Source organism: Danio rerio, chromosome 12, assembly GCF_049306965.1.
Source record: "Danio rerio strain Tuebingen ecotype United States chromosome 12, GRCz12tu, whole genome shotgun sequence".
Lineage (NCBI taxonomy): Eukaryota > Metazoa > Chordata > Actinopteri > Cypriniformes > Danionidae > Danio > Danio rerio.
Window position 1 is genome coordinate 34,175,001 of NC_133187.1, and position 24,746 is coordinate 34,199,746.

Here is a 24,746-nt window from a genome sequence, read left to right on the forward strand (position 1 = left end):
ATATATATATATATATATATATATATATATATATATATATATATATATATATATGTGTATATATATATATATATATGTATATATATATATGTATATATATATATGTATATATATTGGAATTTATAATTCCAATGGTTGATATATATTGATATATAGTTCCAATGGTTGATGTAGATGTAAACAAGCATTTTTTAAAATCTCATTTATGGATAATCCTAACATTAACTGTGATATATGGAATTTGCATGAATTTCTATAGATTTCTATATTGCATGAAACATTTATGAACAATATTGATTAGGAGTTAATATTTTATTTATGTAATACATATATATATATATATATACACTGTTAGACATTTCAAAGGGTTTTTACAGTAACTTACTGGCAACACTGTTGCCAGTAAGTTACTGTATTTTAGATTTACAGTATACAACTGTAAATCCGTTTACAGTATGTTACCGTAGTGTCTGAAAATGGTTAACTACTGTAAAAACCTAAGTTAACAGTTAGCTACTGTAAACCTTTTAATTTTGTCCTAAATATTTTATAATATAATTTTATTAATATTATTTTAATACTATAGACCTAAAAAAGACACAATTACAAAATATTAACAAAATAAACACTCTTTATTTAAAACATTGGAGATGCTTAAAACAAGCATAAAAATGTGTAAAAACATTACATTTCAATCATTCAAAATATTTTATTTTAAGAAAAAAAAAAACATTGAAAATGACAAAGCACATTAACATACATGTACAAAACTAATTTAAGTGTCTGACCTGCATATTGTTGAGAAAAAAAAAACAATTGTACTAAGTACTACTGACATTAAACCAGACACAATTACAAAATATTCCATTCTTTAAAACATTAATAATGCTTAAAGCATTTAAGGAAAATGTGTGAAAATTACATTAAGCAATAAAATCAACACATTAAAAATAAATAAATCACACAAAGCACTAGAACATACATGTACAATAAAAATTTAAACTTCTGAATTGCATATTGTTGGAAAAATAAATATTTGTAACTATTAGCCGACTCAGAAACAACCCAACTTTAAAATATTACTAATTCTGGTGTCAAATGCTCAACAAGGTCTGAATTCACATGTTCAAATGCAATTCATCTTTATTTCTATTGCACTTTTACAATGTAGATCAATGATGTCAAAGCAGCTTAACATAGAAGTTCTTGTAAATTGAAGCTGCTTCAGTCCAGTTTTCAGAATTGAAGCAGTAAATGTCACTGCTGAAAGTCCAAACACTGAAGAGCAAATCCACCGATCCACCAATCGTAGCCAAGTGATCCAGTGGCGACAGTGGCATGGAACAAACTTCACCAACTGACGAAAGTGTAGAATAAAATCCCTTGAGAGATACCAGGCTCAGTTGGGCACGACCAGTTCTCCTCTAGCCAAACTTGTGCAAGGCCGCAGTCTAGGCACCAGAGGCTTGAAAGTTCACCAGCGGGTGGTCAGGCTGGCCCATTGGATCAATGCGGAAACTCATTGATCACGTGTGTCTTTTAGGATTCACTCCTCCATGACCACCACAGCATCTGGTCAGGATTTGGCCCAGTCCAGGATTATGAAGAACTCTGGATAAGGACAAACAGACTAACATAAGCATAGAAGAAGCTTGTTTAAAAAAAATAAATCATATACTGGTTAATTATTTTGAAGCATGGCAGCTAGGTTGGGGTAGTTTTCAGCTGGTACTGAGCAACTGGCTCCTGCTCATAACCTGCTCACTACCATGTTTAAAAGATAACTAACCAGAATGTCCTGTTTATTTTTTTCCCTAACAAGGTTTTACAAAAACATTGTAGCATTTGTGATGGGTTAATTCACTGCAGGACAGATTAGACTATTTGTTTTATGTATTCCTAATAAACTAAAACTGAATGAATACTGATAAAACTATTGAGAGTGTCTCACCTAATCCAAGTTCTCAGTTAGCTGGTGAAAGAAGGATAACTCACTGTTGTTCATGGTTGTCATTCTCTTCACTACTTCTCCTGCTATCTTCTGGCTCACTCTGGTTGTTGCTGTGCATTTTGTTTCATCTTCTGGAATTATTTATACAAAAAATTGTATTATTTTATTTATTACAAAATATTTAGGCAACATGAAATGGGGAAAAAGACATTTAATACATAGACAAATGCATGTATCCCAATACTAATTATTGTATTTTGAAATGTCTGACCCATGACAGACCTCAATCTGCTCAAAAATATTATAAACAAAGATGAAAAAAAAAACTACTAAATGGTTTAATAAAAAAGGGAAAACGATTTTTTTATTTAGCTAGCAACTAAACATGTGACACATTTTGTATTAAAAGTAACGTTAATATATTGAGAAACAAATAGATGTACAGTACTTACTGTTGTATGAGGTCCAGTTTGCACAGGCAGGCTCCCAGTATTCTATATTGAGACCATAAAAAAGCCAAAAATACAGATAAGAATACCATGCTACAATCCACAACCTCCACACAACTTTTTTTATTTGTTTACCTTGGTTGCTTACTGGTCTTGCTTATTTTTTAAGCATAAGGCTGTGCTGATCAAGATGTTCCTCTGAAATGCTGTTTGTTTCTTCAGACAAAACCTGCTGCTGTGCCAGTGCCATATCTAAACAGAAAAAAATATAATGGTAACAATTATGTTAAACCAAATGTCAAGAGTTGTGATAAAAAAATAATTAGCAAACAATAAATAGCAAAAAGGTGGTTATTAGCATAATGCATAGAGGTAAAATTGGTTTTATATTAGCAGATTCAGACTTCCCCCTTAATAATTTAATTTCATAAAAGTATTATTTGCAAACTCTAAATAGCGAAATCATTTTAGCAGCTAACGACTATCAAAGTACAACATGCTCACGGTCAAATAAACAGTGTTAATGTTGATTTCAAGTCATACTGGCATGCTAATTCTGATCGAATATTCATGTAACATGGTAAACAGTATAGAGTCTTCTAAATGAACGAATGTGCGAATATAAAACCAACTTTACCTCTATGCATATTGTAACGTTATAGATTTACGTTAACGTTCTTATAGGTTAACTTACGTCGCAATGTTATTTTCTCAAGCTAACGTTATAAGTTACTCTAAACCAGAGAAAAATAAGTTCACAACATCTAATATATATAATATAAATCAATATAAGTTAAACGTTGCACGTTAAAATGAGTTTGAGTCCAATTCAGTATAAACTTAGCTCAGTTTAGCTAACAGTTAACATTACCATTTTAAGATCGCTTCAGCCAATGTTGCCGAGCAAACAAATGCTAATAGAGGTGCTCAAATCAATGTCGAGTGTTGTCAGCACAGACAGACGCGCTTTTATCTGGATTATTTGTTGGTCTTTCATTCATATTCTTCTGGGGGAAAACACTCTCTGCCGGACCGTTGTCTCGTGCTAAGTGTCCTCAAAAACTGTCTGCATACCTCTGGTTCCCTCCTAAACCAAAACCCGCTGCAACACCGGTTCCTATGTAAATAAATAAAAAGATATGACGAGAACAATGGCTAATAGTCATAAACAGTCTTATTTAAAGTAATAGTAGTGTTAATGTAATAAATTAAATAAAGGTAATATCTTAATAGATGATATATTTCTCAAATGGGCGAAATAACGCCAAGCCAGAGAAAATAATAATAGCCAACTTTATACTTTACTTTGTTCTATTCTCGTCCACAAAACATTCTGTAAAATGAAACACTGCCTCAGCTTACCAGAGTAAAGTTTGTTAAATCCAGTATGTTCTTCAGGCACACTAATAAATTGTCCTCCAGAATTGCTCCAGGGTCCTCAGGCAAAATGTGGTGCAGAGTAGTCGAATCGCCGCAAGGTGGCGTTGAAGCAGTTGTGGAAAATACAGTATAATACACGAATTTTTACAAATACAGTACATCGCTGTATATGTTGTTCGACGTCACACTAAATTCCCATAATGCAACGGTAAATACAGTTATTTACCGTAAAAGGAATTTGCAGTATTACACTGGGTGAAATACAGTAAATAACTGTGTAATTTACAGAAATGTCTAACAGTGTATATATATATATATATATATATATATATATATATATATATATATATATATATATATATATATATATATAATTTTTTTTCTGTGTTATTATATGAACCTACATTTGTCTACTCTATTATTTGTTTAATTCCTAAATATGTAGGAATAGTAACTGAATGAACAATGTCTAAGATCACGTTTAATTTCAATTAATTTGTATTCCAAAAGTAAGAATAAAATATTAATAAGTTGATTTTTAAGCACTAGATCACATTATTGTTTTCAGCCTCATAAAGGGAACAGCCCAGTAAATCTGTAGCTGCACGTCACGAACAATTGAAGCTGTCTTTCATGTTGGCATATATTCATTGTCTTAATAAAGAACACAGCCTTAAATCTCTTAGCTGAATGCCGTTGTCAAGCTGCAGCCATTTCACATTCACCTTATTGCTTTCTTCACAGCCTCTCCTAATTTCTTAGAAGTTTTTGAATGAACTAACATAGGGTGGCATTTATGTGGTTACTCTGTAGAGGTGGCTGGAAGTGTCACAGGAAAATATGTCCTGTCTTTCACTTAGCTGTCAGTCCATGTGCTCGTAATTCATCCCTCTTTTCTTTCTTTCCTCAAACTTGTCTTTATCTTCAGCTGGAACGCTTGGGTAACCTCAACCCGAGACCATTCGTCACCATCTACAACTATATGCCATTAGCGCTTCTGTGTTCAGTGACCATTTTGCATGCGAAACAAATGGCCTGTGCCATTCTCGAAGAAATTAATGCATTCACTAATATGCAAGTAGGTGGAGAGATAATAAGCCTTATTAGTATAATATTCCCTTTTCCCCGGAGGCCTGTTTCACACCATGTCACGACTGTAGACAGAGTAGAATTACAATGAATCGGTGCACGTCCTCCCACCAAAACACGTTGAACAGCTTGAAAGCTTACATTACTTGTAAAAACTTTGTTGGCAAAAACTTGTCAATTTTGACATTTTTCATGTTGAGTTTTTTTCAGTCCAATATAAATAAAACACTTAATCTTTTGACAGTACTAAGCATGATTAATTACATCCAAAATAAAATCCTGTATTTACATAGTATATGTGTTATGTACATTTAAATACACACACATACATGTACATATTCAAGAAATTCACAAAAATCACGGTTCAGTTTGATATGACACAGTGGTGTCACGGTTCGGTATGTTTTCGATACAGCAAAAAAAGAAACAAGCCAGAAAATTTCTCTGATTTACATTTTTAATGTATTACAACTACAGTATGATAAAATTATGATCTTGGTTTTTTTTTCTTATACTTTAAACAGTGATAGAGCTATACGTCTGGGGTTTCTGCTTAGCAGCAAAAAAAAAAAAACAAATCCTTCTTTAAACCTAAACCCAAAAAGCTGCTTATATAAAATAAATGTAATATTGTAGAAGTACAAATAAAAAGAAAAGAACAATTTAGTTTTTATATTGAACTCAGTTTCAATCAATTTTCAAGTCATTTTTTATTTTCAGAAAGACGTGTGTTCACCTTTCTTCAGACAGCACAGATCTGCTTGATTTGACTGTCACCTGCCATTTTAGTGGATCTGAAAGCAGGAATTATCTGACTGAAATGGGCTTATGAAGGAATAATGTAGCGGGGCTCTATTACATTTAACATTTTCTTAAAACCAGAAATTTCCTCTACCGATTAAGGTCTCTCATATCCACAGCTAAATTTACCGATCGCCTCTGTGATTTGTTTTGCCCTGTTCGAATCTGTAGGAACTTCCTGTCTGAATGCTGCGGGGATACTTGCGTAGTGTGCATGTTTTCAGTTTTTGTCTAATTCCATTTACTGATTTCGTTATGTCAATGTAAATGAGTTGACATGATCAAATATTACCGCTAAAATAGCTTACTGTCATAGCAGATACACATTGCATATTGATACACATAGAGTACACACATGTAAATACAGTACACAGTTTATGAGAATTTTGTATTTGGATGCAATTAATAGCGATTGATTGTTTGACGACACTAAATATAAAACAAAATACACCCCCCCCCCCCACACCACCCTTCCGGTTGTAGGATTTTCTGGATTAAAAACATTTTATAATGCCTTTAATACTTTTTGCATTTAAAAAAAATAAAGCATTTTAGTAAACTTGTAATACATTTTATTGTTGTTTTGAATGTAATCAGTCAGTTGGGGAATTTGATGCTAACTATTAGTTTAGTTTTTTACTCTATTCATCTGCAGTGTTTTCCTTAATGGAAGTGTAATTTTCCATTGGCCGTTGGAGACTATAAAAATCAGCACATGCTTTTGTGCACTAGGGCACTAAACACACAGTTAAGCATTCCTGCTATTAAGTCAGTATTAATGGATTAAAAGCATTACATGCGGTGATTGAGCACTAGTTCTCAGTATTGCTTTAAAACCTAAGGGGTTTTGCAGATACAAGGAAACAAACAACATTTTCCATAATGTTCTGATTATTTATTTGTAGAAACATAAATAAAAAGGATAAATTAGGACATGTTCTGGATTCAATATATCTTAGTCATCAGGTTTTTTGTGTAATAGATGTTTAATGGCTCCAAACCATGTTTCCAAATCAGTTGTTTATAGATTTCAATAAAAAATATACTTCATTTAACTACTCTTCTTTTAATCAGTCTTCTCTTAGCTTTTGACTTTATTACATACTTTTATTTATTATTTTTAGAAAACAAAAATCTATGTGAAATCTGTCAATTTATGTAAATCTATAATGTTTTGTATGCTAGAAGTTTATTGATATATTAGATAATTAGAACAATAATTTGATAATACATTTATAATTACAATTATTTTATTGTGTGAAATGTTGTTATTCCCGCATGATATTTATATTACCTACAAATTGATGGTGTGGAGGACTTTGACCCGTGGATCCACCTGTTTTCCAAGAAGTCACTGATGACTCGATATAAAATGCACCCAGAGGGGAGAAAACATAATCATAATAATTACACTGCCTACCTTTTGGAACAGCTCTCCTGTGAAGCCTTAAAATAGATACCTCAGGGCTTAAAGCAGAAAATTGAAGCTATACCAACCATAAAGGTTTGTAGCAAGTAGGCATGGCTAAGTCAGACTAAGGCTTCTGAGTGAGTGAGCATAATAAACAAAACCAATTCCATCGGTTAACATTCATATGTTATCAACCATTCTGCTTTAAGCTAATCAATTTGAGCAAAAGAAAAACCTCATTAATATTCAGGAGCTGGACGGCTTATCAGTAGTAATATTAATTATTCATATTTTATTAGCCAGTTGTCTGTCATGATTAAAAAAACAGGCTAATTCTGAAAACATACCTTTATATACATTTCTAATGCCAAATACATCCCAGGTGGTGTTATTATATTTATTTATTATAATTATTATTTTTTTTTTACAGTTTTCACGAATCCACCAGGGCCGCTGTGTATTCTTTTTGAGATTAAATTTCTCTCGCTTGCTGTTCTCACATAAATCCACCAGAGGCCGCTGTTGACTGATTAAATGACTGACTGACTGACAGATCGACTGACCCACCCTCCTCTTTCCCTAAACCCAACCAATAATATTTTCAAAAGCACTGATTGACACCGTTTTCAGAATGAGCATATGTTGAAAAAAAATTTTTTTTTGGAAAATATAGTTGAAGATTTTCATTTCATTACTTGAGTCATTACATACAAGAATGTTCAACTAGTTGTCAAAATCTGGCAAACTAATTTCATTTTAAAAAATCTAATCTTTTTTTTTCCTGAAAATGTCTTAAATCGAACCATTTCATAAATGATTTGCAGACCTATGTATGTTTTAGGTTCAGTTCCAATAAGTACTGCAATATTGTTTACAGTTGTGCACAGCTCTACCAAAAGGAACGTTAATGTTTGTTGTAAATAAGGGTGTATTTATTCTTTTGCACAATGCTGTGAATAAATTAGAATTGCAAAGAGCATATGCAGTAAAAATATGAAACATTCATATTCAATGTCTTGTACTCAAGACACCTCACTAAATCCAGTCATATCTAACTGTACTGTAGTTTTCAAATGGCTGTGCAAATAGTATAAAGTGCTGTCTTGATCATTTTCAGCAAGTGTCATCAAAACCAGACTTTTTTGCATTGCAAGAAATGTAATATAATGAAAACATGACAAAACGATTTGACTGTTGTTCATAAACAATGGTGTCTGGACTTTTCATCTTGGCGACACTGACACTTTCATCAATGTCAGTCAATACTTGCTTTTGAGGTATGAGCTCTCCATTTTGAGCAAGTGACACACTTTTGCAGGTTATCATCTAGGTTTTGCTGTTTGTAATAATTGTTTATAGAAATGTTTTAACTGTTGTGAAAATGTAAATATTATTGTGAGAAATGCACCAAAGCGAATGAAAAACTGCTAAATAAAATATTAATCTAATATTTTGGGCGTTTTTTTTTTTGTGCATTTTGGCAGGTTTTGGACAGTTATTTGGGCTGGAAAAAGTCAGTTGTATCTGGCAACACTGTTCATTATTCATAATTCAATATTAACTAATGCATTATTAAAATCCAAAGTTGGGCTTGTTAATGCACCATGAGTTATTATGAAGTAACACGAACTTTTAGCTTAAATAACTTTAACAAAGATGAATAATTACTGCAGTAACCTTATTACTAATAGTTTGTTCATGTTATTAAATACCTCAACTAATGGACCATTATTTGTTATCTTTTTTTTTTTTGGTTCAAAAGACCCACCCCCTTTGACAAAGTCCAGAATTTGGCCCCTCTATTTGAACGTTTGTTAAATTTTTGACAGTTTGCATTCCTATTTTGTGGAAAATAACCAATAGAAGAAAGCTTTAGGAAGAATAACCAATAAAAGTAGGCTTTTATTATTTAAATGGGCAAAAATGTTTTTGGATGGATGATAATAAATTAGCATTAAAAAATGTATTTTTTCATGTTTCTAAAATTCTAATCTCATTACATTATTTATAAAACTCTAAAAACTTTAAATGCATATTTGTAAATAAACAAACATTTTTGCCAACAAAAATAGTGTGATAAGCACGTTGATTAAAATGTAGGAAGAATTTTCATTGCATCATAATGTAAAAATTTGTGCTTAAAATGTCACTAAAATGCAGTATTTGAACCTCGAATATCTGCACAAAGGTCCACTTCTTGAGAAAAAATAACCACCCCTTTAAATAGGCTGGCTTTGGGCTAATCGTAGATAGATAGATAGATAGATAGATAGATAGATAGATAGATAGATAGATAGATAGATAGATAGATAGATAGATAGATAGATAGATAGATAGATAGATAGATAGATAGATAGATAGATAGATAGATAGATAGATAGATAGATAGATAGATAGATAGATAGATAGATAGATGTTAAAACCTACAGAATATGAATAGAAAAATATTCTTTCTGTAAGACTTTTTTTGACAGAACAGGTGCATGAAAAAACATTTTTGCCCCCAGTGTCTGTCCTATATTTTTTCATATTTTTAATATTATGACATATCATTACTCATACCTTGATCCAGAATTTTGGTCATATTTCCCACCACTAACACCTCTTATATGTGAATCACCTGTGGATCCAGCACATGAACGCCCGCCTGTTGTAGTGTTGAGGGATTAGATGCCTGTTTCTGCAGATAAGAGGGAGAATGGAGTGATTATGAGAGAAGAAGAACAACAGGTTCTCCTCCTCTCCCCGCTCTCACTATCGCTCTCACTCTGAGCATGCTCAGTCAAATCTCGTTTTAAACGCCTGTGTGCTTTTGTTGTCTCTGTCGCTCATCCCAGCGCCTGCAGAATTGCCCCCCTCTCTCTCTTTCTCTCTCTCTCTCTCTCCCCTCCTCCATCTCCTCTCCTCTTTCCACACATTAGCCATCCAACACTGCGCCGAGATGCGCGTAAAGAGGAGAGCTCCGGTGAACACCTGCTACTCCGGGCGACTCCTGAGCAGAGGTGTCTCTTTCCACCCTTTCCCTCTTCCCGTGCCCTGAATCCCAAAGCGTCCCGCAGCACCTCACCGGACTTTCTCTCTCTCATCAGATCCGAGAGCAGGATCTCCCGTCTGGCTCAGAGACTCAACCAGAGGCAGAGCGATGCGGCATTGATTAAGGATTTCAGACCTCTTTTCCTCCTCTCTGGATCTGCTGGAAGCTCCCAGAGTCTGGACAGGTGAGTTGAGCATCTCTTTTACTCACTACTACTTTGTTTTTCTACAATCACCCATCATCACCCCTCCATCTAGTGCTGCATTCTACAGGTGAAGTCAGCTGCCTTTTCTGTTGTTGATTGGCTTAATTGGATTTAAGGTATAACCTTAGAGCAGCGCCTTCAAGAGATTCAACCTCTTACTTTACGCGCTCCGATACTCACTAGTGTCAAAGGCTTTACTCTGGCAGCACCGAGTGCATTATTATTAGTGCTCTGAGTGGGTGTTTGCATGCTCAAAACTGCGCACAAAAAAAAGGAAAAGTGCAGGGCACAAATGTCATGTCTGACAGGGTTATACACCGCTGGGATGAGAAATACCACACAGAACACCTGCAGTTCCAGAGCTTTTAGGGAGAATGTCAATTAGGGACAAATTAGATGTCTCTTTTGGTTGAAGAATATAGATGTGTAAAGGGCAGCCAAGGATTCTAGTTCTTCTTATATATGTCCATGCCTTTTTTTTGCTCTCATGCATGTTCAGATATGTTTGGACAAATAGCGAATGTCTTGTTTTTTTTCTCTTTCTATGTATAAATAATGCTCAGCATATATCAGTACACCCCTCACAAATCTTTCTTTTAAATTCATATTTTTAATAGGAAGCTATACAATGTTATATTTGTGCATATGCATTAGATTAGTCTGTACTGAAGCCAAATCTGGAGCTTATCTAATAAAATAACTTATGCAGTCTAAACGAGTACACCCAAATGTATATGTTATAGAAAAATATTAAATACAATTTTAAATAAGAGGAAAAATCAAGAGAAGCAAAAATTTGAAAAATTACTTAACATTTTGTAGGTTGTAATGCAATATTTTGCTTGAATTTAATTGTATTATCTTTCAATCTTTAAATAAGTTTGCTGACTAAAATATTATTTTAATAAATATATTTGTTTAATAAATCTATTTTGTTCAAATGCACCTAAATACATTGACTATATTCACTGAGATATGGATACAAATATTCATTTTCAAAATGGGGTGTACTCAATTATGAGAAGCATTGTACAGTAAATTGGTTATACACTGATAAAAGTGCTTATAATCATCTGTAATCATGTGCTAAACTTAAAGATCACATAATAAAAAACATTCATTGGATTTAGTGATCTTTTTAAGCTAAGTGGATGCAAGCTATTTATATGGGCTGATTTTAAACCAATTAAATTGAGTCATTTTCAACCTAATTTTTTTAACACATTTCAGTTTTAATAACTCATTTCATTTTTATTAACATCTTTGCTGTGATGACAGTAAAAAAATGTTTGATTCGATATTTTTCAAGACACTTCTATACAGCTTAAAGTGACATTTAAAGACTTAACTAGGTTAATTAGGTTAACTAGGCAGGTTAAGGTAATTAGGCAAGTTATTGTATAATGATGGTTTGTTCTGTAGACTATCGGAAAAAGCATAGCTTAAAATGACCTTAAAATGGTGTTTAAAAATTAAAAACAGCTTTTATTCTAGCCAAAATAAAACAAATAAGACTTTCTCCAGAATAAAAAAATATTATTAGACATACTGTAAAAATTTCCTTGCTATGATAAACATAATTTGGGAAATATTTAAAAAAGAAAAAATAATTTCAAAGGGTGTTTTATAATTCTTATTTTGAATGTATATTGTTACACCCATGCAGTTTTTACACACCATAAGGAATGAATAATATGTTATGCTCATTCAAAATGTTTTTAATTAGGAGACTAAACGTATACTGTAGTACCTGTTGATTGTCTGGGTTTATTTTTAGTTCAGACCTAATTGATTTCCTGGATATTATAAGAACACTGAGGATTTCCTTGACAACCAGACTATGTTAACCTGCTGTGATACAATTGTCTGTTACGGTTTGTTGAGCGATATTAGTTTTGACGTTGACTTGTAATGGCTTAAAATTAACTTGTCAGATCTGTTTTTAATCTCTTGTGGCGTTTATGCCTGTTACAGTTCCTAATGCTCGTCAAAGCTACACAAATCTGGTAGAAATTACAGTAAAAACCGTTACGTGTTCAAACATGTGTATAATTCAGGTTGAGTGCTTATAGTAAGTATTTTTAAAAAGTATGTTCATTAATAATTTATGTACATATTCATTTATGCTTTATTTATTTATTTATTTTTCTGAGGGGGCAAAATTTGTTCTGTCATTGACTATTAATGCCTTGAAAACAACATGTTGAATTGGTGCAATTTATCCCCAAATGTCTTTCGCACACCAAATATGCATTTATTACAGCAAAACTAGAGTAATACAGTTCTATTTCAAAATATTATATTTTAAAATAACTTTAATAACAATTTATGCCTGTTAAAGTTTCTAATGCTCATTAAAGCTACACATATCTGATCAAAATTACATTAAAACAGTTATATGTTTGAAAATGTATAAAATTCAGATTGAGTGTATATAAGAATAAAGAATATTCTAATCTATTTTATAGATTTCTTTTAAAGTATTTATTTAAATAAAAAATTCAGTAAAAACTATAATTTTTAAGTACTGTTATAATTTAGAATAACTGTTACAGTATACCAATATAGGGATATGACTATATACAGTAGGATCACACAACATTAAAATGTGGTGATATAATCATTCGTTTATTTCGTCACCTTAGAATTATAAGGATCTATCAGACATTTTTGTCAAAATCGAGGTATTCACATATTCTTATTAATTGATATGAGCTCAACACTCCTATTTCCTTTAAAATATTATAGTATTTAATATTTTAAAAAGTTGACAGAATAATTTCAAGGTATACCTTGTTTTACTTTTTAGTTTTACATAGAATGTATATGTTTTGGGAATCTTATATGTGACTCTTGATTTAAAAAAAAAAAAACATTTATAAGTGCCAATATTCGAAACAAAGATTCATACATCATCTGAAATAAGAGCAATCAAGCTTTCCATTAATGTATGGTTTGTTAGGATTGGAGAGCATTGTGATAATTTTGGCCAATAATGCATAATAGTTAACCATAAGATCCAGTATCATTAAATTAGAACTATTTGGAAGTCTCTTGGATTCATTATTATAAATGTATTTCTGTCATTTTGAAATAATCAGTGCTGAATGAAAAACTTTTTTTTTTTAAATGATATCCTAGATACCAAGAAAAATTCCTTAAAAAATCAAATACCTTTGCATCACTGCAGTTATTTTGCTGGAGCTGAAGCATATTAATGACTATCCAGTGGCCATCTGTCACAGAGACTCTGCTGACTCAGATATTAGTCATAAGTTACATGGCGAAACACATGCTATGAATTTATTTCAAGTGCAGGCCCTTGACAGCACTGAAGCAGCAGGCCTCACACCTAAATGTCTGTTCTCTTTCCACAGGAACTTCTCCATCAGTATGAGCCAGCAGATGCAGAACCTGCAGCTGACGCAGAGCAAGAAGGGGGCTGGTCCCGCCTCCCCCAGCGCTGCCAAACGCCTCTACCGGAACCTCTCCGAGAAGTTTAAAGGGAGCCACTCATCCTTCGAGGATGCCTACTTTTTCGGCCGATCCGACCGTATACGCAAAGTATCAGTAAGTATTTTGGACATAAAATAAATGATTGATATATCTTAAGCTACATAGGACTGCACAGTGACTCAGTGGTTAGCACTGTTGCCTCACAGCAAGAAGTTGCTGATTTTAGTCCTGGCTGGACCAGTTGGCATTTCTGTGTGGAGTTTGCACGTTCTCCCCTTGTTTGCATGGGTTTTCTCCAGGTGCTCCGGTTTCCGTCACAGTCCAAAGACATGTGGAATTGCATTAACTAAATTGGCCCTAGTGTATGAGTGTCTGTGTGAATGTGTATGGGTGTTTCTCAGTATTGGGTTGTGGCTGTAAGGGCATACACTGTGTAAAACAAATGCTGGAATAGTTGGTGGTTCATTCCGCTGTGGCGACCCCTGGTTAATAAGTTACTAAGCCAAAGGAAAATGAATGATCTTAAGTTATTATTTTTTCAAGTTATCATCAGCTTACAGTGGCCATATTATGTGCTTTTTCTGGGTATTATCTTTTATGGGCTGGGTGGAAAAAAAAAATCACAAAAATATTTTTACATATTTTCTTATATCATTAATTATATCCACAAATCTCAATAATTTGATGTTTGCTGGCAGTTAATGTTTACCTACTCTTTTAATGTCTGAACATGACACACACAAGCCAACCAGATTCCACTAATATGAAATATTATATTAAATTTATAATAATACAGGGCACATTTTACATCTACATTTTAAATGAATACTTTCAATAGGATGCTAGTAAGATTTTTATTTATGCACATTAGCCCAAACTGGAACTAACAAGGCCATAGTGCAAAAATAAGTACACCCAAAAGATTATGTAAAATATGTGTTGTGTTATATTGTTAAATTATGCTTCTATTTCTAAAGATTATAAAAAATAAGATTGTGACCGCACTCTTAATTTAATGAACATAACTGTTTAATCAAACATGTATTAGTTTGTTTTAATGCCATTAATCTATGAGTCTATGGATAGCACTTGTATGTTAACGTTGATCTGTTAAATCCCTATATATAATCCTTTCAACTTTAAACTTAAATAGGGGTTTATATATATTTTTACAGAATTAAGTCACAATTATTAGCCCCTACAGAATTAATAGCGCACATGTTTTTTTTTCCTCCAATTTATGTTTAATGGAGAGATTTTTTCAACACTTTTCTAAACATAATAGTTTTAATAACTTGTTTCTAATAACTGATTTATTTTATCTTCACTAAAATGACAGTAAATAATATTTGACTAGATATTTTTCAAGACACTTCTATACAACTTAAAGTGACATTTAAAGGCTTAACTAGGTTCATTAGGTTAACTAGGCAGGTTATTGCCTGTTAGGTTAGGCAAGATTAGGTTAGGCAAGTTATTGTATAAGAATGGTTTGTTCTGTAGGACACAATGCATATTTAGCTGTATATGTTCAGAGAACAAAACATCTGTTAAACTGTATGTAAATATTCTAAACATTGTAATCCACAATCAAACATTATGCGGGCACAATCATAGGAAAAACCACAAATAGCAGCTCATTACCATGCTGAAGTGCAGCTGTGTGCACTTTCAGATCTCTGATAATTATCTGAAAACACTAGTCTGAATACATTGTCTAAACACAAATGCTCAACAACAACACACATATTCTATATTTCCATAAACACATTTTAAACAGGGTACATTAAAGGTGCAGTAGGTGTTCTGCCTAAATGCTATCCGTTAGCATAATATGTTTGAAACATACTGTAACTCCCTTCCCTGCCATCCAAAGCCACGCTTCCTGAAATCACGAACACGCACATTAAAGATGACATTAGACAACCCACTAGTTCATGTCATTTGTCAGTTAGAAGACTTTATAGAACTTTATAATACTACAATTCTGAACAAAAACCTGTATTATATTTATCATGTTTTCAGTTGTGTAGCAAACAGAGCTTTTCATAATGTGCAATATTTCATGCATCCAAAAATCGCTTATTTCATTCTCTCACTCACTTTGTCCTAAGGCGACCACTGTATGCTTAGTCCTTGGCCGGTGTCATGCAGGAATTTCACTTACTACTAAGCCATACTTAAATGCTATTTCAGACTGAATTAAAATGTAAAGTTTTGATTCAGCATTTGTTTTTACCGCTCTCTCTCTCTCTCTCTCTATTGTGCATGTGCTAACAACAGATCTGCGTGAACGGCTGTGCAGATATACAAATCTTTGGGCTACTTAGAATTATGGGAATTGTTGTCCCATCAAATTTTAATCGGATGAACATTTTTATTCTTATGCATTATAAATACATTTGGATCATTTACTGCACCTTTAGTAATATAGTCAAATTAATATGTAAACCGTGGAACGATATCATTATGCAGTTACTGGTACCAAGTCCTTAAAATCGCCTTTTAAGTGGATCCTTCATGGTGCAGTATTTTTCCTGTTTGTTAGTGCTGCTGAAAACACCAGTGCTGTTTACGGTTATAAACTAATTGCATTTTTGTGTTTCACTATGAGAGAAATAAAAACAACAGAGAAACATTCCTTGTAAGGCAAACTAGCAGCAATGTTTAGTTCTCTTTTGAAGCATAAAGATTATAAATAATAATAAACATTATTTATTAATCACATTATTTCATTTAATTGAAAAAATTTTAACATTTTAGTTTGAGTAACAATTCACACAATTTAATACTGGCTTATTACCTGCCTATTACTAAGACATTAACTGTTTATATTCTACTATTTAGAACTACCACCTTTACCACCTTCTACCTATTTTTAAGCTGCTAATTAGTAGTTTATTTAGCTAACGTCTTAGTCAATAGTTTGCTAATGGTTTGTTAATAGCCTAAATTGTACAGTACAATTAAAGTGTGATCGAAAAAATACCGTTGAAGTCAGAATTATTAGCCCCCCTAAATTTTTAGACCGCTTGTTTATTTTTTCCCCAATTTCTGTTTAACGGAGAGCAAATCTTTTCAACACATTTCTAAACATAATAGTTTTAATAACTCATCTCTAATAACTGATTTATTTTATCTTTGCCATGATGACAGTAAATAATATTTTACTAGGTGTTTTTCAAGACACATCTATACAGCTTAAAGTGGCATTTAAAGGCTTAACTAGGTTAATTAGGTTACCTAGGCAGGTTTGGGTAATTAGGCAAGTTATTGTATAACAGTGGTTTGTTCTGTAGATTATTGAGAAAAAATATAGCTTAAAGGGGCTAATAATTTTGCCCCTAAAATTGTGTTTAAAAAATTAAAAACTGCTTTGATCCTAGTTGAAATAAAACAAATAAGACTTTCTCCAGAAGACAAAATATTATCAGACATACAGTGGAAATGTCCTTGCTCTGTTAAACATAATTTGGAAAATATTTTAAAAAGAAGAAAAAAATTTGAAGGGGGCTAATAATTCTGACTTCAACTGTATATTCTGATTATTATAGTTCTGTATTGTTTGTTGAAGTTTTATCACCCAGTCCAGGTTATGTGTTCTGTAATATACAGTAGCTGATGATTCAGAGATCAAAGTGCATGTCAAATGGTCTTATTGTATACCAAAAGAAGAAGTCAGTTTCTATCTTTGAACTTCTGAAAGAATGAAATTGGATTGATATGTTTATTACTGTTTGCATAACCATGCTTTATTACAGACAATATGTGAAAAGAAGCTTTAAATAGGTCCTTTAAATAGATGTAAACCTATTTTAGGAGATCTGAATTAAATAAGAAAGCATAAATTGCTTAATATGGGCTCTTTATAAATATCCTAATGGTCAATAATGCAGGGTTTCTTTGTAATAAAAAGCTGACATTAGCCATCATTTACATTTATACAAAGTAGAATTGATTGATGTTAACATTCACTTGACCTTACAGTTGGCATATTTCCAGCTGGAATGACATTTTGGGTGCTCATGAGGCCGTCAGCGCTGTTCCTTGCTCTCTGAAGTTTCACAAATGTCACTGATTATGTACAGCTAGATCTGATAATCATCTTGTTGACTCAAGTGCCTGAATACATCCCTAACCCTCGCCGTCTCTGTGCACTTTCATACAGAGATCCAACTCACCATTAAAGAGAAGCTCAACTAGTGTGGCTGTGATTATTTTATGCTTAATATTTGCTTTTAAAACACCTATTTAGTTTTTATCTCTTTATTGTTTGGGGTTGTTGTCATTTCTGCTGGTTACAGATCTGTACTGGTAACTGAAAGGCTGTGCGTCAAACCCATGAGCAATCATCCATGGGCAATCTGTGCCCTATTTTCTGTTGTCTGTGCTAATTGTGCTGTAGGTGAAAATCTATGGAGATTTAAAAGGTGTAATTGGTCATTTGTTCGTTCCTGGTTACTAGAAGCATTTGTAAGTAGAGCTGCACGATTCTGCTTCATTTGAGAAATGAAGATCACGATTGTGGATGATTTTTTAAATGGAGATCACGATTCTCCCACAACAACTAAATAGACTCAATAGATTGGTCAAGTCAAGAGCCCTGACTGATTTTCTCTGTCTTTTGATGTTTTATTAATGGCTGGGGTCACTTTAAAGGGAACCTTTATTGTTTTCTTTTTTCAGTTGAATATAAAAAGAGATATTTTGAAGAATGATGGACAATGGACATCGTGTTCTGCTGCTTTCCATCATTCTTCAGATAATTTTCTTTTGTAATGAACAGGAAAAAATAAACTCAAACAGGTTTAGAACAAGTGGAGGGTGAGTAAAAAACCACAGATTTTTTATCTTTTCTAGATATAAAAGGAGATATTTTGAAGAATGATGGACTATTAGCAATGGACATCAACAGTGTTCTTCTGCTTTCCATCATTCTTTAGGTATTTTTCCTTTGCATTAAAGAAAAAAAAAAGAAACCCGAACAGGTTTAGAACAAGTGGAGGATGAGTAAAAAAATGACAGAATTTTCTTTTTTTTCTGTTGAATATAAAAGGAGATATTATGAAGAATGGTTTACTAGTAGCAATGGACATCCACAGTGTTCTGCTGCTTTCCATCATTCTTCAGATATGTTTTTCTTTTTTATTGAACAGGAAAAAATTGGTTTAGTGGAGGGTGAGTGAAAAATGACAGATTTTTCATTCTTTTCTTTCTGTTGAATATAAAAGGAGATATTTTGAAGAATGATGGATAGACCCATAGCAAGGGGAGTTCAGGTGGTTTGAAAGGCCCACCCCTCACTGACAATGTCCAGAGTTTGCTCCAAACATGAGCTCATTTGTCCTATTTTGACTGCTATGCCCTTATTTTAAGTGGTAATTCCCATCGAAAAGGCTTTTTTTTATGCAAAAATTATTTTTAATGAGTCCAACATCCAGGTGCTAGAAAATATACTTTTGTCATAAGTGAAGTCATCTTTCGCTACTGTATTGTTTTTAAATAGAGAAAACCTTTTACAGGTCACTTTTATTCTAGATCTTGGACCTTATTCTTGAAACAAAAAATGAGCAATAAAAAGATGTGAAGTACCCAAATCAGCCCATAATAAATTCATCTGGATATTAATTTAGCTATTGTTGTCATCCATGAATTTTTCAAATGTTATATTTTTTTTTACAAGAGAAGTTGGAAAAATTGTAAAACTCTACATTATTATTATTATTATTATTTTTATTATTATTATTATTATTATTATTATTATTATTATTATTATTATTATTATTATTATTATATTTCAAATAAGCAATTAATTTCAAATAATAATTTGCCTAATAAATGGAAATAGGCTTGTTTTTAATATAACGCTGATTTATATATATATATATATATATATATATATATATATATATATATATATATATATATATATATATATATATTTTTTTTTTTTTTTTTTTTTTTACTTTTTTTTTTTTTTTTTACTTTTTTTATTAAATATGATGTAATAGATTTGTATTTTAAAAATCAGCATTATTTTCAGATTTCTTTATTCTAAATCTTTCGTAAATATTTTTGGTACATAAAAAAGTCTGATTCTGATAAATATCCAGCAAGCGAATCAAGCTAAAAATAGTGCTTAAAATGTATTTAAATCTCATAATTAAATAGAAAATGAGACCTATAATAAGAACCACTCCTTCCTTCACCAGGCTGACGAGCCTGTATTAGCAATGGACATCCACAGTGTTCTGCTGCTTTCTATTATTCTTCAGAAATTTTTCCTTTGTAGTGAACAGAGAAAAGAAACCCAAGCAGGTTTAGAACAAGTGGAGGGTAAGTAAAAAAAAAATACAAATATTTCATTTTTAATAAACTAACGTTTTAGAGCCAATGCACTGACCCAGTTACTGATAAATGTAAAAATGGGTGTTTTGTACACAAAGACATGACAATTTTTGTGTACATAAAAAAATGACCTCAGAGGTCTGAATAGAGTTTTTTTCACACACATCTCCTTGTGTTTGAAATGATTCAAATGGTTTGAAACCTTTGCTGCAATATGGACAGTGGATAAAATTGGCCATTAATCTATGAATCACACTTTTATGTTAACTTTAATCTGTTAAATCCCTGTTTAAATTTATAAACTACTTTTGTTTATTTAATTTTCTTAACATTGAAATATCAATACTGTCTTATTAAAAAAAGTTTTATAACTATGGCTAGTAGGATTACTAAAATAATAATTACTCTTTTTTTTAAATATTTCCCAAATGATGTTTAACAGAGCAAGGAAATTTTCACAGTATGTCTGTTAATATTTTTTCTTCTGGAGAAAGTCTTATTTGTTTTATTTAGACAAGAATAAAAGCTGTTTTTTTTTTTAAACCATTTTAAGGTCAAAATTATTAGCTATTTTTTATATTTTGATAGTCTACAGAAAAAAAACATCGTTATACAATAAATTATTATTAATAATTCTGACTTCAACTGTCAAACTATTATATTAAAATATGAAATGTATTATAAAATGTAATGTATTCTCGTGATGCTAAAGCAGAGTTTACAGCAGCTGTTACAGCAGACTTTTATGTCGCATGTCCACCATTTGGTGCTCAAGAAACATTTTGTTTTAAAGTTGGAAACAGCTGGTCTACTTAATATTTCAGTGGAAACTGACATTTTTTTTTTTTTTTTAGGATTCTTTGATTTACAGCATTCATCTGAAATGGAAAAGTGTGAAAGCCTTGATGGCACTTTTAATGCATCATATTCATTTCAGCATCAAAGTGATAATGTGACACATAAAATAATGGCCCATTAGATAATATTTAATGTATTTGCTAAAATATATTAAGTTTGATCAATCTTGCACAATGCACATAATGTATTATTCGTACTTCAACAATTTATTAATGCATTATTAAAATCCAAAGTTGTGCCTGTTGATATTAGTTAATGCACTGTGCATGGATTAACAATAAATACATTTATTTTTATTATCTAACAACAACAAAGTTTATTAAAGTTTGTAATTAATGTATTGGACACGTTCATGCATTAATTAGTTTCAATTAACTTAATTAATTACCTAATGAAGCCTTATTTTAAAGTGTTATCATTATATATATTTTAAAAGAACTTGACAAAGAAATATGTTATACCCAAGTTTTTCTAGCTTTTAAAGGGTCATGAACTGCCATTTGTTTTTATTTTGTACAGTTCTTTGTGGTCCGCTGATATCAAGATTCTTACATATAACATATACTTTAGAAGCAATGCACTCTTTTCTGGCCATGTCTTGTCCTCTTCATTAAAACCCACTGATTGAATAGGCGTGTCTGATTATAGACTGCCTTGATTGGCCACCACTTTGAATATTCATTTTCAGAAATTGCAAAGGACAGCATATATGTTTTACAGCCTTAATCTTTCACAGGTTGAAGCTAATGTGATTTATGTTGCATAAAATTGCATAAATATTATCTGTAATAACATATATTAGCAACAAAAAGGTTACTCACAATATAGTTGGCACAGCGTTGTCTTACATTCTTTCTTTTTTCCTCCAGTTTTATTTTCACATGTAAAACAAATCATATTGTATAAAAAAAACTTTTTTTACATTTTTTTTTTACTTTACCAAAAACACAATACCACAGAGAGAGAGAAAGAGAATAATAATAATAATAATAACAATAATAAGAATAAAAATATTTAACACTTAAAGTATGCAACTAAGAAATTTAAGGTACCAAAAAAGGCCCCCAGTTTGATAATCCTCTGGCACTGAACAGTATTTTCTCAGGTGTGCGGTAGGAAATATTGTGTCCTACTTTCAATCTTTCTAATAAACAACCATCAAACTGTGTCTCCTTTGTAAATTATTATTTATTAAAATTATGTTAACAACCAGCCAAATTTTTCCACTCAACAAAAGTTCACCCACTTTCCTAATGTTGGCATCTGTAGGATTATTCTTTGGTTTCTGGATAGACTCTCTTGGTATTGATCCACCAATTGATCTCATTGGTGGGCGGAGCTAAACATGCAGAGATGTAGAACCAGGCATCAATCTTCTGTGAATGTGGAGCTTAGGATGATTGGCTTCAGTATGAATTGAAGAGTTCAGATACAAAAACCACTAAGTGGCATCTGAAATTTCCCTCAAAAACGAACATTTATCTCAGCCTCCTTTATTTATGTTGAGATATTTTACTTTTTTTTTTTAAAAAAGAAAAGGACTCACTCTTTGCCATAAAATTATATTATTATTATATTACTGAACATACACACAAGAGCCTAATAAAAATACTAATTTTAGAAGAAAATTTCAGATGGCATTTAGAGGTTTTTGCATCTAAACTTTCAATTGTTTTTACACAGAGGGTGGGACAAAGTAGCTTCTGCCTTTATAGCATTTTGTTTTTATCACACGTCTTCCAGAGATTGGTTGAGCTCAAGCGCATCAAATGAAAAGCAAATGTGAATCGTCTTGATGGGGGCGGGACATGTCAGATACTAGAGAGTAAGGCTGCATGATTTTGGAAAAAAATTAACATTGCATTATTTTTATTTTATTTTTTAGATTAGATTAGATTCAACTTTATTGTCATTACACATGTACAAGTACAATGCAACGAAATGCAGTTTAGGTCTAACCAGCAGTGCAATAGCAGCAAGTGCAGGATACAGGTATAAGTTATAAAGTGCAGTTATAGAAAAACTATAGTGATATTTACAGATGGATGTACTATGAACATTATATACAGGTTAGATTAGCTATTAACAGATTTACAATATATGAATATATGTGCAGGTTGCTATTATTATCAGTAGTGTGCAGATACATAAGTATGATTACAAGTGTATATGTTATAATATATGAATATATATACAGGTTGCTATTAATAATCAGTAGTGTGTAGATACATACGCATGATTACAAGTGTATATGTTACAATATATGAATATATGTACTGGTTGCTATTAATAATCAGTAGTGTGCAGATACATAAGCATGATTACAAGTGTATATGTTACAATATATGAATATATGTACTGGTTGCTATTAATAATCAGTAGTGTGCAGATACATAAGCATGATTACAAGTGTATATGTTACAATATATGAATATATGTAACGGTTGCTATTAATAATCAGTTTGCAATATATATTGCAATATGACTACAATTTCACCAGATATATCTATTTGGATAGAATTTATAATGTTATATCGATAGGGATCATACTGAATTGCGAGTGCATTTCCATAAAACCTAATAAACAATCTCTAAACTTTTTGGGGTCCCCTGACACATTTTGGTTGTGGTCTGTGCTATTTGCAGTGCATTTCTGTATTTGCATGTGTTGTATTTTCATGCACTTGTTTAGTCAGAGATTGATGAATTAATGTTTACTATTTGAATCTCCATAAAGTCTAATAAACAATCTATAAACTTTTTAGGGTCCCCCGACATATTTTCAATGTGGTCTGTGCTATTTGCATGTGTTTTGAAATGCATAACTATCTATAAATACCCGTCAAGAGAAATATACAATTGCAATAAAGTGTTTTATTGCTTTCCTAAGTTTAACAATATACAAGTTCTGTGCAGTAATTAAATGATAAAAAACAAAAATAATTCAATAAAATTAATCATCGTTAAGGTCACAAATGTGTTAAAATAATCAATCAATTCCATGCGTGTTCAATAAAAAAGGTCAGGAGAGGTTATTCTTCAAGGTTTAACATATTAGCAAATGACTCAATTGTCAATCATTCTCCAGTCCTCCATTGGCTGCATACTGTATGTCCTCTTTTACTAAGAATTCTCTGCACAACATAAGACTTTCTCAGCACATATTGTGTGTTCAGTTTTCTGCTGGCAGGAAGTTGATTCAAAAATTCTTCATTAGTATGCACAGCATCTCACACTCAACACTCAAGTTCAGTTAATATATGACCTTTAAAGGACCAATACAAATAAGCATTTAATGAAAAGAAAAAGACACCAAAAAAATTATATATATATATATATATATATATATATATATATATATATATATATATATATATATATATATATATATATATATATATATATATGTATGTATATATATATATATATATATATATATATATATATATATATATATATATATATATATATATATATGTATGTGTGTGTGTGTGTGTGTGTGTGCAGCCCTTCTAGAGAGCATTTGATTGGTCAAGATTTGATGAGAAACTAAAGTATAAGGTAACATGAAAAAATAATTGATCGATTTTAGGGCTGTAACGGTATCAGAATTTCACGGTACGATAATACCTCGGTATGAATGGCACGGTTCGGTATTTATTGAATAATTTACAGGAAAAACAAAACTAATGGAAAGACTCGAAAAAAGTGCCAAAAGTGTTTATTTACCTTAGCACTGAACATATCAATGACATACAAATTAG

At 31.7% G+C, this 24,746-nt stretch overlaps 1 protein-coding gene and 1 long non-coding RNA gene across 7 annotated transcripts in view; one reads left to right on the forward strand and one right to left on the reverse strand.

Moving 5' to 3' along the window:
- ankfn1a (ankyrin repeat and fibronectin type III domain containing 1a) overlaps positions 1-24,746 on the forward strand; it is a 184,338-nt gene that overhangs the window by 87,507 nt on the left and 72,085 nt on the right. For 3 of the 4 annotated variants that reach the window (XM_073918607.1, XM_073918608.1, XM_009306802.5), the window contains 2 exons: positions 10,171-10,299; positions 13,698-13,890. In XM_073918607.1, the coding sequence (XP_073774708.1) occupies positions 10,171-10,299; positions 13,698-13,890 (322 nt within the window). Of the gene's footprint in view, positions 1-9,995; positions 10,084-10,170; positions 10,300-13,697; positions 13,891-24,746 lie in introns of those variants that run through there. The other variant, XM_068219307.2, reaches the window with a different exon arrangement.
- On the reverse strand, positions 1,126-2,654 carry LOC137490455 (uncharacterized). Of its 3 annotated transcripts, none has more exons than XR_011017438.1 (4): positions 2,536-2,654; positions 2,404-2,445; positions 1,996-2,082; positions 1,126-1,611 (listed from the first exon to the last, which is right to left on the reverse strand). It is a non-coding gene; the product is annotated as an uncharacterized lncRNA (long non-coding RNA). The 3 variants fall into 3 exon arrangements; XR_011017439.1 differs by having other exon boundaries at positions 1,952-2,082; XR_012388084.1 differs by having other exon boundaries at positions 2,404-2,434; positions 2,536-2,617.